Source organism: Pongo pygmaeus, chromosome 8, assembly GCF_028885625.2.
Source record: "Pongo pygmaeus isolate AG05252 chromosome 8, NHGRI_mPonPyg2-v2.0_pri, whole genome shotgun sequence".
NCBI lineage: Eukaryota > Metazoa > Chordata > Mammalia > Primates > Hominidae > Pongo > Pongo pygmaeus.
This window is the reverse complement of record NC_072381.2, coordinates 69,024,660-69,040,823: the sequence shown is the minus strand read 5'-3', so window position 1 is coordinate 69,040,823 and position 16,164 is coordinate 69,024,660. Positions and strand designations below refer to the sequence as shown.

The 16,164-nt window shown below is 42.9% G+C and overlaps 4 protein-coding genes and 1 long non-coding RNA gene across 21 annotated transcripts in view; 2 read left to right on the top strand and 3 right to left on the bottom strand.

The window, feature by feature from the left end:
* The window catches only part of FAM149B1 (family with sequence similarity 149 member B1), a 73,448-nt gene extending 71,096 nt beyond the window's left edge, over window positions 1-2,352 (top strand). For all 9 annotated transcript variants that reach the window (XM_063670493.1, XM_054503793.2, XM_054503799.2 and 6 more), the window contains 2 exons: window positions 325-397; window positions 1,979-2,352. In XM_063670493.1, coding sequence (XP_063526563.1) covers window positions 325-397; window positions 1,979-2,052 — 147 coding nt within the window. In that variant the 3' untranslated portion in view covers window positions 2,053-2,352. The remainder of the gene's footprint in view (window positions 1-324; window positions 398-1,978) is intronic.
* A 635-nt stretch (window positions 2,353-2,987) lies between these two features.
* DNAJC9 (DnaJ heat shock protein family (Hsp40) member C9) lies at window positions 2,988-8,416 on the bottom strand. The gene is made up of 5 exons (XM_054503812.2): window positions 8,105-8,416; window positions 7,785-7,925; window positions 7,020-7,274; window positions 4,873-4,959; window positions 2,988-4,549 (listed from the first exon to the last, which is right to left on the bottom strand). The coding sequence occupies exons 1-5, from the start codon at window positions 8,282-8,284 to the stop codon at window positions 4,430-4,432; spliced, it is 783 nt and encodes a 260-aa protein (XP_054359787.1). The 5' UTR covers window positions 8,285-8,416; the 3' UTR covers window positions 2,988-4,429.
* Window positions 8,417-9,937: 1,521 nt separating this feature from the next.
* On the bottom strand, window positions 9,938-13,709 carry MRPS16 (mitochondrial ribosomal protein S16). The gene is made up of 4 exons (XM_054503813.2): window positions 13,691-13,709; window positions 13,541-13,660; window positions 12,834-13,094; window positions 9,938-12,069 (listed from the first exon to the last, which is right to left on the bottom strand). The coding sequence occupies exons 2-4, from the start codon at window positions 13,551-13,553 to the stop codon at window positions 11,930-11,932; spliced, it is 414 nt and encodes a 137-aa protein (XP_054359788.1). The 5' UTR covers window positions 13,554-13,660; window positions 13,691-13,709; the 3' UTR covers window positions 9,938-11,929.
* Window positions 13,691-15,422, top strand: LOC129045272 (uncharacterized). Its single transcript, XR_008504924.1, has 2 exons — window positions 13,691-14,166; window positions 14,965-15,422. It is a non-coding gene; the product is annotated as an uncharacterized LOC129045272 (long non-coding RNA).
* CFAP70 (cilia and flagella associated protein 70) overlaps window positions 14,835-16,164 on the bottom strand; it is a 107,245-nt gene continuing 105,915 nt past the window's right edge. For all 9 annotated transcript variants that reach the window (XM_054503768.2, XM_054503769.2, XM_054503773.2 and 6 more), the window contains one exon: window positions 14,835-15,127. In XM_054503768.2, the coding sequence (XP_054359743.1) occupies window positions 15,047-15,127 (81 nt within the window). In that variant the 3' untranslated portion in view covers window positions 14,835-15,046. The remainder of the gene's footprint in view (window positions 15,128-16,164) is intronic.

Sequence of the window (16,164 nt, the reverse complement as noted above, 5' to 3'; positions counted from 1 at the left end):
GCAGCAGCCAACAAAAAGAAATCAGATGAACCCCTTAGAACTAACTGAAATATTAAACCATATGGATTATTTATAAATCCTGATTTTCTTAACGGCATAGTAATAACATTGAAGAATCTGCAATTTTTACAATAAATGGCTTTCTGGGCATCTGGCTTGGGATTTTCTACTTGAAATCCAACACAGTGCACTCAGCTGACTTTTCCCTCAAGCTGGTAGTCTATGTCTTTTACACTGTTTTCAAGGTTTTCCTGTGAACCTGCTAAAATATTATCCTTTGTGAGAAGATGCATCATAAGAAGTGTCTCCTCTTTTCTCTTTTAGCTGGATACACAGTATCATCGCTCATGTGCAGTTGAGTATCCTCATCAGGCCCGACCTGGTAGGGGATCTGCAGGTAAAGGTGGGGCCATGGCCCTTATTTACTACTGTGTGGTTGTGTTAAGACCCAGCCTTTGTCTTTTTTTCCTACACCTATTTCCCCTTCTTTCAGATTTTCTTGGATTTATTGTTTTCCCACATTTTCTGTAAATCACCTAAAATTCATTTTGGAACATGGGGCATAATAAAAAGCTAGGAGAGTTCTATTGCTCAGAGCCAAAAAGTTTCAGATTCCGTTTTCTTCACACCATGTAAATTAACTTCTCACTACTTTGGTAAACTGCCTTTTTTTTTTAATCGAAAAAGTTCAACCCAAATTAGTCCTTGTTATAACATTCAAAATATTCTTTAAGAACATAGCATGGATTTTATTATGCAGGCAAAATCCATATTCCTATGGATTAAACTGCTTTGATCAGTTACTCTGTTAGGCCAAGGTAAGAAAGGAAATTCTAAACCATCAGGATATGCTGAGTCTGATTCTATCGCATTTAACTCTTTTTATCTTTAAATTATACTCTGTAGATGTACTAACAAAGAAGTGATGGGAGAAAATTGAGGGATGTCTTTTTTGAGACAGTCTCACTCTGCTGATCAGGCCAGAATGCAGTGGCATGATCATGGCTCACTGTAGCCTCGAACTCCAGGGCTCAAGGGATCCTCCCACCTAAGCCTCTCACATAGCTGGGGCTATAAGCAGTGCCACCATGCCCAGCTAATTTATTTTTTGTAGAGACAGGGTCTTGCTATGTTGCCCAGGCTGCAGGATGTCTTAATTCTTAATTCTTCCTGTGACAGTCTTCTCACCACCATGAGGGTCATTCTTATTATGCTGAAGGTAAATTTAGAAGTAATGGACAGCTGAGATGTTTCCTGTTAATGATCAGAATAATCAGCAACTACAGTAAAAAACTAATCTGCCTCAAACCATCTTTGTAGTCCAAGTGATTTCTCAGCTCAGTTCCCCGTAGCATTGTCTGGTGGTCTTTGAATGCTTTTGTCAGATTCTGCTTTCAGATCTGCATTTGAGCTACAATTTCAGCCACATTGAAAGTCAGGTATAACTGGCCAGGCACGGTGGCTCATGCCTGTAATCCCAGCACTTTGGGAGGCCGAGGCAGGCGGATCACGAGGTCAGCAGATTGAGACCATCCTGGCTAACATGGTGAAACCCCATCTCTACTAAAAATACAAAAAATTAGCCAGGTGTGGTGGCAGATGCCTGTAGTCCCAGCTACTCGGGAGACTGAGGCAGGAGAATGAGGTGAACCCGGAAGGCAGAGCTTGCAGTGAGCCGAGATCCTGCCACTGCACCTCCAGCCTGGGGGACAGAGTGAGACTCCACCTCCCAAAAACAAAAAAACAAAAACAAACAAACAAACCTCAGGTATAACTTATGTAACACTGAAGTGGAAGTGAGTAAATCAGCCATCTTGCTTCTTTTTAATTAGTGGGCTCTTCTACAAAACTAGTTTACTGCTTTCATACCTTAAGAAAGTCCAATTCATAATTGGAGCAAAAAAGCCCTTAGCTATAAACTTGAGAGTGATTATCAAACCTAGACTGTCTACTAATGTTCCTCTATGTCATCCGACAGGTCCTCAGTTACATGGGTCTACAAAATCTCAAAGCAGAGGCAGACCAGTCGCTCGAACCAGGCAGGGACCATAAGGCAAATGAGAAGAACCTATCAGGCTGCAGGAAACATGAGATTTCATGAAGCAATATTCAGTCATCAAGTGATGCAGAGCTTGTATAGAAGATCGACTAGAAATCATCTTCATGAAGAGTGATTTTGGCACAAGTGACTGAAGAACAAAACACCATAGCGGCCAAAAATGACATGAGTGTTGTTTCTATCTCCAGTTACTGTCTCTTTCAGCAGAAATTAACCTATTCCATTGGAAAGGAAAGTTTGTACCCAAAGATGCAACAATGAATAATACCCAAATCACTGCTCATGCTGTCTCTTAACAATGATCAGTTCAATCATATAGGATTTGATGAGCTCACACATACACAAAAAGCAGCAAATCATCAGTGATAACATCACTGGCTTCAGAATACTTCAGCTTGTGTTCATTTCTGGAGAGCTGTACTCAGTTTTAAGTCATTTTGCTGGTGAAAATCTGACCTCATCAAATAGATGTCATTCCTAAAACTCTCTTTAGATGTCCTACCCTATCAGCAGATTAAAATGGAAGGGGTGTGTAACTAAAAACATAAATGTTAAGCATTAGTGTAAAGTAACTTCTGTAATAAATTATATCGCATATTTTTTCAGATAGGACAGCTCAACCTTACGATGCCCTACCTGATGCCAGGTTATGCTTATTTTCTTCCTAAAATAGGTTACTGGTCATATCTTTTTTCCAAATATTAAATGCACCTTGCCAGATATTCTCCTGCAGCTCTAAGGAAAGGAAATCAATTTAAAAATAATTTGTAGAATCTACTATTGAGGCACCAAAGTATAATTCCCTAAAAGTTTAAGAAACCCTGGCAATTAATTCAGCATAAACATATCCTATAAACAGCAGGAGAGGTTCAGCTTTCTGATTTTACTGTGGACCTTTTCCTAAGAACATTCAGGAATGCAGCAACAGTTTTAACTATGGCTTAAATTTATTTTAAATTTCACTAAATACAAATCTTGACTGTCATGCCAGTTTTAGATCTTATTAATTTTCAGAATGGATAAATTCAAATAATCATAAATTATGGTAACTTTTTATTATACCAAGGTGTTCTAATGCCATCATATGAAGACAGATACTTCAAACAACCTGCATTAAATTATATTTTTAATACAATTAACAACTATTTTTAACCTATTTGTAGTCACAAACCGAAAATGTGTCATCTTTACCTTAGAGCTAAAGGCTTACTTTATGCATACGGTATATTTAATAGCTTACAAATCAAACATTTAAACAGTCCCTTAAAAAATTCCATATATTCTCAGACCAACTCATCTACATAGAAATGAAAATCTCTATTGTTCTCACAAACCATTACCATGAGTTCACTATAACAACTGGATCAATATGGCTTGCCTTTCAAAGTTAAAGAGTCAGAAAGGGGCCTGTAAGAAGTCATTTAGCCCAATTCCCTCACCCTGTGTTTTCCCTCAAAGCTGGCGCTATTTTTTTTTAACCAAAAAACTGGACATATTTAATACATACAGTTTGACAAGTTTGGATTTCACTCTGTTTTGATGTAATAACTCTTTTATAAAAGGAAACAGATTCAGACAAGCTCAGTGGCCCAACTGAAGACATTCAGCAATTAATGGCAGGACTTCAGCAATTAGTGGCAGGACTACAACATACATCTCTTCATGCTAGGGAAACCAGGCTCTCTATTATAAAGCTGACCAGGGCTACTGTTTTCCCCTTTTCTCTCATCCTAAACGCCATTCATATTTTTTCTAGGTCACATTTTACTGGGATCATTTACAAAGCCCCCAGAATTTAATCATCATGTTTTACCTTTTTTATTTAATCATATACAACTCTTACAAAAATGCTTGAAATAATTTAACACCTGTACATCAGTACAAAACCTGGCTGAGTAAAATGAAGACAGGATCTATTCAAGATCATTAAGACCAAATGTAAACTGGGAAGTATGTGGAAGATAGCTGTCCAGCAAGTGTCTGGAAGGTGTTCTAGCTGGGTAGAGAGCCTATTCTAACAGACACACACGTCGCAGAAAGCGGCATGAACAGAACCACATCCTAGATAAGAGTTCTGTGTACAGAAGATCCATGGAGGCAAGTGCTGTCAGGAAGGACACTGCCTCCCTCCACCCTCCCAACTGTCACCACAAAGTTCCTTCAGGTGAGACCTCACACAATGTCAAGTGTTTCTAGGAAATACTAAGATCAGGTTGAGAGATTCTGCTTGGTCTAGTCAATCTGAAAAATTCAGGCTGGAAAGACACCTTTTCTCAAGAGTTGAATTGACTTTTGCCTTCAAATCTTGCCTGCACCTTGCCTATGATGGCATCAATTTACACCTAAAGACCTTTGAAGAGAAAAATTCCATTATTTCTTTTCTTTCTTGAGAGCAGATTTTTTCCCTCCTCCTTTGGAAGATTTGCAGTACTTTGCTTCCATCTGAGCCAGAAAATTGTCCATTTCCTTTTGCCGATCCTTTTGTCTGCTCTGTTTGAGAAGTTAAAACACAAGCTTTCACAACATTATCCATAGACAGAAAGTACTTAGTGGTTGCCAGGGGCTGGAAAAGTGGAGTAACTACTAATGGGTATGGAGTTTTCTTGGAATGGTGAAAATGTCCTACAATTGGTGTTAATAATTGTAAAACTTTGTAAATACATTAAAAACCACCAAATTGTACACTTTAAAAGGACAAATAGAAGGTATGTGGTTATGTCTTAAAAGAAGAAAACAAAATACAACATTCCAAAGAAAATATTAGCAGTAGGAATCAGATCATTAAAGATGTGGCAACAAACTGCCAAGTTTACCTGAATGGCTGCCTTCAGGCTATCCACGCCTTCATCAAGCCCTAACTCCTTTCTGCTCATTTCTGCTTCTTTGGCCTCTTCCTGAGCCTGAAACAGGAACTCACATGAGACTCAGGGCCACCAGGAAATGCTTAAAATACATTCTCTTTCCCAAAAGCAAATCTATAATTGTTTCAATTTGATGAATATATGAATAGACAAAATGAATAGAATTACATAACTATGTCGTTCATTAAATGGCAACAATGCTGACAGCAAGCAGTAGATCCTCTGATTCCAATTACCATTTGTTTTTTCCCCAATTCTATTTGCTAGAGGTAGTAAGTACTTTGGCACTCATAAATCACATGGTGATAAAATGGAACATGAGGCCGGGTATGGTGGCTCACCACTGTAATCCCCATACCTTGGGAGGCCAAGGTGGGAGCATCACTTGAACTCAGGAGTTTGAGATCTGCCTGGGTAACATAGTGAGACCTCAGCTCTATAAAAAAGAAAAGAAATGAGCCTGGTGTGGTGGCATGTGCTTGTAGTTACTCCAGCTACTAGGGAGGCTGAGGTGGGAAGGTGGCTTCAGTCTGAGAGTTCGAGGCTGCAATGAGCTGTGATCATGCCTCTGCACTCCAGCCTGGGTGATGGAGATGCCATCTCTTAGAAAAAAGAAAAAAAGAAGAAAAAAAAAAAAAGGAAAATGATGCAATTGCCAGGATACAGGTACTTCCGATTCCTCTCCTGGAAACCCAGTTTACTCCATGGGACTGGTGGCGCCTTGTGAACTACCCCAGTTTAAAATGACTTCTCCCCAGATAGTCAGAAGAAACAACATCAAATGTTAAAACTCAGTTTTAACATTTATTTACCTAATTTCATTAGGTAAATAAATTAGGTAATTATTTACCTAATTTCAAAGCACTTTTGCCAAGTGTTCCTAGAGCATTGTTTACAAAATACCACAAGAACACCTTAGGGCAACAACTATAAGAGGCCCCAACACCCCTTGTGAATTTTCTAAGTAGCAATTAATGCTATTAATACTGAGGATGATGATACATTAGGACCCCCTATCCCAATAAGACACCGTTTCCTTGTATTCAAATTATCTCTTTAAATTCAGCATCCCCCTAAGGTTTGCTGAACAGTCTCAAAACTATGCCATTTTCTCCTCAAATTCTAGGGAAGTTTCTCAGCTAACAGTCTACTGTGAAGGCAGCTGGGCTCAGTTTCATCTCAGGAAATGATGAACAACTTAAGATAATTGTCAGCTTGAGTCTTAGCAGATGTAGCCTATGAACCAAAATGATCTTGATATACACTCCACTGCTCCCCTCAGCTCACCAGAAAGGGTGCAGCCTCTTATCTAGGCAAAACAGGTCCTTCGAATTTTCACCGGAAACAAAAAGGTCAGCTTAGTCAGCTTTCTCTCTGCGTGCATCTCTTACGTAAAAGCTGCAGAAAAGTTCCTGAGGGCACTCAGGAAGGCAGCAATGGTCCTAAAAGTTGTGTGCTCCTTAAGAGAATCTAATACCTGATGATCTAAGGTTTCATCCTGAACCACCCCCGCAACTCTCCTCACCCCCGCTGTCACTGGAAAAACTGTCTTCCACAAAACAGGTCCCTGGTACCAAAAAGGCTGGGGACCACTAAGCTAAAGTTTTTCTTTAAAAAAAAAAAAAAAAAAAAAAAAAAAAGAAAGAAAAGAAATTCTGTATCCAACTCAAGAATCAAATTCTGGGCAAAGGCCCAAACATCTGCACTTTTAACAAGACAGTGTCTGCCATTCTCTTCTTACCCCCTCAACCGAGTAAGGATCACTGCCCATTCTGTGTACCCGCGTTCCACTAACTTTATCTCCTGAGGAATGCCTCAGCAATGCTACAAGAATTGGCCCACATGAAAAAAGATTTCAGTGCTACTTTACTATGGTAATATTTAAACAATCTATGCAATAAAAATCATCTTGAGCACAACATGCTAGGAAAAGTTTCTCTTGATGAACTGGTATGCCCATTTTATTAGATCAGAACTATAGACCAAGTTAACCCTAGTCCTTATTTCTGGAGTTTCATGTTTACTTCTACTGCTGTAAATACTCTCAAATCCTTTTTGGAAGCAGTCAAAATATAAATCAACAGTATTCAAAATCTCACCCTCCTTTTCCTTGCATTCATCTTTTGTTTCGATTCTTTGACAAAGGCATTATAGGATGGGACCTCTCCGGCGTCAATAGCTTGCTGAATGATATTCCTTATCCTGGGTTCCTCTGTGTACTGCACGCAAAGCACAGACTCCATGATCTGATCCATGTCACCCCTGAAGTCCAGATAGGCCTGCTTAATATCAGCCAGCTCTTCTTCCGAACCTTTGTATGTCTTTTCAAAAGCTTGAATGTCCTCTAAAGATATCTGACGATAAAGGAGATTTGCTTTAAGTTTGGGAATTTTACTTTAAATAAAAGGTACATTAGTAAAACTAGAGTTAGGTGTTGAATTGCTGCAATACAACAGTTGCTTGAGTCGAAATTACTGAACCAGATTTTCTATGCCTAAGCTTCTCCGGAGTCCTCCTTTTTAAATCCAATCTTCGTAACTGCTAACTAGGGACCAGGGAAGGGAAATTTAAGTGAAATTTCCAAGGGTGAGAGGTGATCTGGAATCAGGACCTACATTTGGATATGTAAAATAAAGCGCATCCTGCAAAAAAAATAAATCGGCCCGTTTCCGTGCAACAATCACATTAGCAGGAAATTTAAAGCCCATTTCAGTAAGTGTGCATGTATTTATATTTCAAGGCCGAACTCAAAATTCCTAATTCCTACAAAATTAACACAAAATACAAGATCTTAGAGGCAGTCAATAAAGGTTTGTTGATTGAATGATGGTAACAGTCACAAAGAAACCTCCAGAGTCCTTTACCTTTTTAAAGAGTAGCCGCCAATACGCCTCCCAGTCTCGGTCTTGGGTGAGCACAGGAGAGTCCTCGTCCACTGTTCCCTGCTCATCGTACACTGCTCTCTGTTCTCTGTCACTGAGAACGGAATAGACTTTTCCCAGGATCTGAGGGCAGAGAGTATCCGTAAATCACCCCTGCTCCTCCCACCGAAACCGCGGCGCGAGAAATAAAGATCAGAAGGTGCCAAGTGGAGCTCAGCGCGCTCCCCCGGGGCGGGGCCCGATGGCCAAAAGGCTGGGGAGGCCCGCGCAGCCAGTCGGCATCGGGGCGGGACCCTGCATACCTGGAAGCGGCGGGTGGCGTCCTCCTTGTCGCCCTCGCCCACCCGGTCCGGGTGTACCTGCAGGGACACCTTGTGGTAACCTCGTCGGACCTCGCCGTCGGAGGCCTCGCGTCGCACGCCCAGCACCCGGTAAAGGTCGGCGGTGCCGAACACTTCCTCGCAAAGGTCCAGCAGCCCCATGCCGGGCGGGGATACGGCCCCGGAGGAAGCAGCTGCTCCCGGCCGCGCCGGGTACAACCCAGGACTGCTTCTTTTTCCCGCCCAAAAAGCACAGGGCGCCTGCGTCACCAGCAGTGAAGGGGCGTGGCCACGCCGCGCATCCGCGCTTTACGGCGGCCGCAAAACGAGGTGTGGCGAGGCAGGCGCGGGCCCGGGTAAGTAACACCGGCATGTGGAGTCACAGTCCCCGGCCGCGCGCAGGCGCTAGGTCTTCAGGGAAGTGATGTTGGTCGGGTCTCTCCTCCCCTTGCTCTGGAAATCTGGCGTCCGTCTTACCTTTTAGTGTCCCAGAACAACTTTTTCAAAAAGTTCATATATTAGCTTGAATTTACAAACTGCTGGCCTGTTTTTTTAAGTAGAAAACGGCCAAACATCAGCATTCAGTAGTTACACATGGTTTAACTTAACAGATGTGTTTTTTCAAAAATGTTGCCTGAAAGGAATAGGTAAAGCTGTAGACCCAAATAATTTTGCACCCCACTGGTTGGAAATGCTGGGGTACTTTCCCTTTAGCCCTGCAGGGAAAAAACCCTATACTGAAACCCAAAAAGCACAAAACACGGGTCTTCCAAAAACTCTTACCTAACAGGACTTTCACCTTACACATTGGTAGAGAGAGAGAACATGACCCAAGCCTCCGTCTTAATAACATAAACTGCTGAAGCAAAGGCTCTTTCTTTTAATACTCTGTGAAGTTCACAGCTGGGTTTGAACATGTTGGATCCCAGGTGGCAGCAGAGTGGGCTGGAGCAATCATCCAAGAGATGGTGAGAAACTTGGGCCTGGAGACCCAAAGCAAGGCTGAGGCTGGGGATAAAACTTTGGAAGTAGGATAAACTCATAGAGGAAGTATGTGTATACATATCTTAAAGGATAAACAATGCTAAGTGAATACCCGAGTTGGCAGAAAATACCTTATCAAATATCCCCTCACTGATGTAGCATTTTTCAGAATCATTCTGCTCTGCCAATAAGTTTCTGCAAAGCCTAACTCTCCAGGATACATTAATATCTTTTAAACCTCCTAGAGTTGCCATGATTTTCAAAGCATTTCTCTTTCCCAGATCCAAGATCAAACTCAGCTGAAGTCAGTTCCTCTCAACCTGCCCTGGCATCAAAGTCTCAAAGCAAGTGGGGGCCAACCAGCAACAACCCCGGGGGAGCTTTGAGAACCACAGAACTTGAGATGGCTGGTAATCATTCTCAGAACATAAAACACAGAGTAAGTCGGCACATTGATAGAACCTCCTCTATAAATTTCCTATATCTTAGTCACATACCAGAGTTAAGCCATCTGTCTTTGCTCATTTTTCCCTCTATGGACAACATAATATGTTGGGAAAGGCTTTCCAGGAGGGCATAACCGGGGTATGAATCTTACATCACTGGGCAAGTTTCCACCTCTAGGCCTCAGCTTCCCTCTCTGTAAAACGGAGATAATCCTACCTGCCTTCATAATACCTTACAATTGTCACAAATAACCTTGTACACAAAAGGCCTAGGATATATGTAGATGCTTTACAATATTATCTTTCTTCCAGTTTCTTGTATTTTTTAAGGTACTCAAATACATCCATTTTAACGTTTTCCTATATATACATTTGCTACTGAAAATTGAAATCGCACACTGAAATATCCTTTTATTGCAACTCAAATTTTCAAAAACCAGAAAATCAAATTATTATGCTCTAGCCAAATTATATAATGTTTTCTTTTTCTTTTCTCTGTCACCCAGGCTGGACTGTAGTGGAACAATCACAGTTCACTGCAGCATCGGCCTCCTGGGCTCAAGTGATCTTACTGCCTCAGCTTCCCGAGTAGCTGGAACTATGGGTGAGCAACACCACAGCCAGCTAATTTTTTAAGTTTTGTAGAGACGGGGTCTTGCTGTGTTGTACAGGCTGGTCTCAAACTTTGGCTTCAAGTGATCCTTCCACCTCAGCCTCCCAAAGTGCTGAGATTACAGGTGTGAACCACTGCCCCAATGGTATCTTTACATTATTTTTCCTTACAAGTTACTTCAAATTCTTGATATTGAATTTCATCTCACTGACTTCAGGCTTTTAAAACACATGGGAATACTTGAGACCTAAGAATGGTTGTGAGTCAAATAAAAAAGTAGAGCTAAAGTATACTGAAGTTATTCGAATACATTCAAACTATAAAGATCCCTTATAAATTATTGGCATCAAGCTAGGAAGGAAAAGATACAAGAAGTAAAAAGCAACACTCATCACAGGTTGTCAACATTATTGGTATACAGTTTATCCTAACACAGAGCAGCTTTCTTAACCTGCTCCATAAAATTACCAGCAAGAAAGAAAAGTACAAATAAGGTTCACAGCTGAATTGGCTTGGTGTCCTAATTCCCTATTCCAGTATTCTCAGAAGGATCCCATCTATGATATATGCAGAAATCACAGCCACATTTGAATGGTTCAATCTTGATTCATTCTGAACTCCCTTAAGCCCAGCAGTTTCTCATTCTTAAAAGGTAGGTTATTAGAGCCCCAAAGCAATTTTCATAACAAATCTACCTTTGTATATTTAAGAATATGCATTAAGGCCGGAAGTGGTGGCTCACGCCAGTAATCCCAGCACTTTGGGAGGCCGAGGTGGGCAGATCACAAGGTCAGATTGAGACCATCCTGGCCAACATGGTGAAACCCTATCTCTACTAAAAATACAAAAATTTTCCCGGGCGGTGGCTCACGCCTATAATCCCAGCATTTTGGGAGGCCAAGGCGGACGGATCACGAGGTCAGGAGATTAAGACCATCCTGGATAACGTGAAACCCCATCTCTACTAAAAATACAAAAAAATTAGCTGGGTGTGGTGGCGGGCACCTGTAGTCCCAGCTACTCCTGGGACTACTCGGGAGGCTGAGGCAGGAGAATGGCATGAACCCAGGAGGCGGAGCTTGCAGTGAGCTGAGATCGCGCCACTGCACTCAAGCCTGGGCGACAGAGCGAGACTCCTCTCAAAAAAAAAAAATTAGCTGGGTGTGGTGGCGCATGCCTGTAGCTCCCCAGCTACTCAGGAGGCTGAGGCAGGAGAATCGCTTGAACCCAGGAGGTGGAGATTGCAGTGAGCTGAGATGGCACCACCGCACTCCAGCCTGGCAACAGAACAAGACTCTGTCTCAAAAAAAAAAAAGAGAGAATATGCATTAAGCAAGACAATATAAACCTCCAATTACAAAATCAATAAGAAAGGTAACTGTTCTTGCACTTGTGGGATGAACATGAAGATTTGAATGGGCCATGAATAGTCTGGCTGGGGGTTTTGAAGCAGGAAGTCTTGGAAGCCAGTAAATTGTAAAGTTGTCCAAGAGACCCAGAGCCCAACTCAAAAGTCCAATCCTCCCATAGCCACTGTCTATCCCAAGACAAAGTCCAAAAAAGCTAATTAGTACCCACACACAGCTCTAAGTCACACAAGAACAAATCTCTCCCTGGGCCCTGTGCAGGCCAGGCCAGAAGAGCAAGGGCAACTCAGGATACTCCATTTATTGAACTCCAAATCTAACAAAATTAAGATCTCTGCAGTGTTTCAAAAGGACCTTGACCTTGTTCCCACTGCTGTGCTCACTAAAGTCAGCTCATTTATGTTTTTGTAGCCTCTGCATCTGTAGCTTCTGCATCTGTTTTCTGAGAAGCTAACAGGACTTCACGTGCCAGTTTCCTTCGCAGTCTCTCAGCATTTGTGATCATCATAGGATGCAGAGGGAAAAAGCCAGCAAGACCTAAAAGTAACAGATTTTTCACTTATTATAACACAGTATAAGCCAATGCTTCCCTAGGAACTGTCTCACAGAACTGAGGTCTGAGATCTGACCCAGTGCATGGATGCAAACCATGCTCCTCACTTGCCAAACTCTGTACTACTTCTCCCCGGCAAGCAGACAGTGGATGTCTACTTCCCTAACAATATTCTCCTTACTTTAAAAAACGTAAACTGACAGATGGCCATTCAAAACATATTATTCCCATTTTTAGCATAAAATAACCAGTCACCCAAAGTCTTACAAAGGCGTCCACAAAAGGGGCCTCCAGATTCAAAATGCCAATTAGTTCACAACTTCAGCTCCCACTTCAGTCCTGAACAGCCTAGAGGGAATGAAAATAATTCTTTTTTTTTTCTTTGCGGTCAAATCGCCCTCTGTTGCCCAGACTGGAGTGCAGTGACGCGATCTTGGCTCACTGCAACCTCCGCCTCCTGGGTTCAAGTGATTCTCCTGCCTCAGCCTCCCCAGTAGCTGAGACTACAGGTGTGTGCCACCACGCCCAACTAATTTTTTTTTATTTAATAGAGACAGGGTTTCATCATGTTGGCCACTCTGGTCTCAAACTCTTGACCTCAGGTGATCCACCCGCCTCGGACTCCCTAAGCGCTGTTATTACAGGCGTGAGCCACCCTGCCCAGCCGAAAATCATTCTTACACCTACTGTCCTGGAGCTGACTTCAGTTTAAAATCCCCTCAATAAGGTAAGACCAGAGCTGAGTTACCCAGAAGCTTTTCCATAGGCTTAGAGAGGTGGGCCCCGCAGCCAATCCAATGACGGATCCTGTCTAAGTTGAGGGCAACGAGTTTTTCTCCATGACTGTTGGGCAATGGATCATAGGAGCCCAGCTGCTCTACGAAACGGCCATCCCTGGGACACTTGTTGTGAGCAGCCACAATGCGGTAGAAGGGCCGGTTGGTGCAGCCACCCAGGGCAAGGCGGATGGTTAAGTGGCCCCCACGGTAGGCCTTGCAGAGGAGAGTAGCTGTAGAAAAGCAGCTGGTTAGGACACAAAAAACAGCACAAAAAGGACAAAATGACACAGACGGCACAATTCCCTTTTCCCACTGAAATGTCTCACTTCCAATCCATTCCTGTCAATCCAGTTTAGATGCTATTCTTCTTTGTGAAACCCCTCTTGGCCACTCCAGCCAGCAATGACCTCCTCCTCATACCCAAACCCACTCCGCATAGGCTTGCCATGCACTAGGCTCCGTGACCTTGTCGGAGCCTTAGCTGCTTCAATGGGGTGGAAATTTTTCAGCGGTGATTAAGTGGGGAAAAAACTGAGAGAAGGATCAAATGTAAGGCAGTGTGGCTGCTTCAGGTTTGGGTTGCCTCCATCGCGCTTGGGAGAGCACTCCCCACCCGGCCCCAAACTCCCGAGCCCCGTGACCACCCGGAACGTCTCGCGGGGGCCCGATGACTCACTGAGGTGGACCATGGTGCCGCCGGCGTGCGGCTCCTCGGAGCGCCCCGCTACCCGCACGCACCAGCTCTATGGCCTTGGCAGGGCAGAGGACAAACACAGGAAAAACCTGCAAGCCGACACCAGGCAGCACTGTCAAGCGGTCCAAGCCCGAAAACCTCGACTCCGGAAGCGGATGATCCGCTCGCCACGCCTCTTCCGCTTGCCGCCCTATACTTCCCACAATGCAACACGGTGACCCCTAACGGACCTTAAACTGCTGCAAAAGAGGCGTTTCTCGTGGTGTGTTGTGGGAGTGGCGGTGCGATCCCTCTCAGGCTTGTGAGTCCCTGCTGGAGTCAGAAGTTTTAGGCGAATCCCAGGCGCGCCAAGAGAAGTGCTACAAAAGCCATCCATCTTGCAAGCGTTGGTGCCGAGGCGCAACGCTGAGAACGCAAATACTAAAGGGCGCTGTTCTTTCCTCGTGGAGCTCACAGTCCGCTGGGGAGACCGTGAGATGACAGCAGAGAAACTAGGGCGATCAGTAGTACTCAGTGCAAGGACAGCGAGCAGAGAAGGCAAACCTAGTGCTTGCTGAGGAAGACTTCACAGAGGAGGTAGTGTCAGGGCCGAGACTAGGAGAAGGATTGTAAGTGACTAAAGTTTACTTTATCCTTCTCGTTAACCAAAGTTAATTTACTTCTCACCTTTCCTCCTGTTGTCCCACCCCTATCGAGGCAGTCACACCTTAAAAAAAAAAAGGAGGAGTTATTCCTGCTTTTGCCGTGCTGTGATCCAGGGCAGAGGTGAAGTATGAATTTTTTTTTTTTTTTTAATCTGTAGCCCGAGAATATGGCCTCGGTGATGAGGGTAACGGTGTCTCCTTGGAGCCCTAGTGGTTTAGATCCATAAAGATGCCTGTGTTTGGTGAGAAGGTGTCAATAGCTCCACCTTCAGCAAAGACCTCTCTGTTCAGCTTTTTCGTTTACTGTTAGTTCCAAAGGGCTAACATGCTCTTTGCCCTAATACAGTGACCCAGCATAGCAGTCTTCCTCCAGGGCCACCTTTGAAAATGATGCCTTAATTCCTGTATTTCAGTTAACTGAACCTGTCCAGAGACCTTAGCACCTGACTTCCTCCAGGAGTGATCCAATAAGCTTTCATCAGAAACCCTAATAATGACCCCACTATAACTTAATTTTATTATATGTATATCTATGCCATATAATTATTATAGCAATTACACTATAGTTATTTATATAACTAAATACCTACATGTAACTCAGTATACGTTAACTCCAGAACCACACTGATGAATTTTGAGTTTCATATCTCCATTTTTTATTGTGACCCAGTTTCTCGTCAACCAGTAAAACATCCAGTAACCCAGCCAATGGAAATAAATGAATGGGTCTCTGTTTATAGTGAAGATTCTTTCATTCTCCAGCTCCAGGCTTCATACGGTAAAACTCTCTGGGAAGGAAAGGAACTCAGAGTCCCATGCAGAAAATTGTTCAGCTGGAGGGGTATCAGAAAGATGGATTTCCAAAGCCAACTGTTTCCTGTAGTGTGTGGATCTCTGCAAGCAGAGCCTCATCTTTCAATTTCAGCTACATGAAAGAGGAAGAAAGGGAAAGATATATGTCATACGTGATATACTTTATGTGGCTTTGAAGACCCCTCTTTTGTGGGGCTACGGCTAAAGAACATAGTTCCCTGGGATGGAATTGGCTCTTCCTATATTCCCTACTTCATGAAAACTCCAGTAGAAGACCTTAGAACCTTGTCCTGGTTACATGGATATGTTTACTTTGCGAAAATTCATCAAGCACTATGCACGGTCATGATTTGTACATTTTTTTGTAAGATAACTTCATTAAAGTTTACTTTTTTTATTTTTAAAAACTGTTCACATTATTACCAGCATCTTTTGGCTAATGCATAGTATTCCCATCTGGCAAGTGATATCAGGGAATCAGAGACAGAAATCATAGGCTTATATTAGATCTGGTTTTAATTTTAGAATCTAGATATGTAGTAGAGACATCTAGGAGCCTACAGAATACCTATTTTTTCTTACTAACAAAATCTTAATTTCTTTTCAAGGCAGCAATGCAATCAGCTAAAAAGCCACATTTTCCTGCTTCCCATGCAGCTAGAGGTAGTCATGACCAATTGTGGCCCAATGAAATGTAAACTAAAGTCATTGGGTAGGACACCTGGAGAAGCCCTTTATTTAGGGAAAGTCCTTTAAAGGGAAGTGAAGTAGCATGGCCCCTCTTTCCTTTTCCCTTTATTGTTCTTTATCTTGCCTGAAACATGGATATGATAGTAAGCTACGCTGGCTGTCTTGCAACTATGAGGGATAGAAACTGCATGCTACAATTGGTGGAGCACAAAGATAGATTTTGGGTCCCTGATGACATTGTGGAGCTGCGGTACGAGCCCTGGACTTTTCATTAGATGAGAAAAAACTAATTTGTTTAAACCACTGTCTTTCAAGTCAAGTTACTTGCAATTCATAACTAATAGAACAGGCCAGGCATGGTGGCCCCCACCTGTAATTCCAACAGTTTGGGAGGCTGAAGTGGGCGGACCACTTGAGACCAGGAGTTTGAGACCAGCCTAGCCAAGATAGCAAAACCCT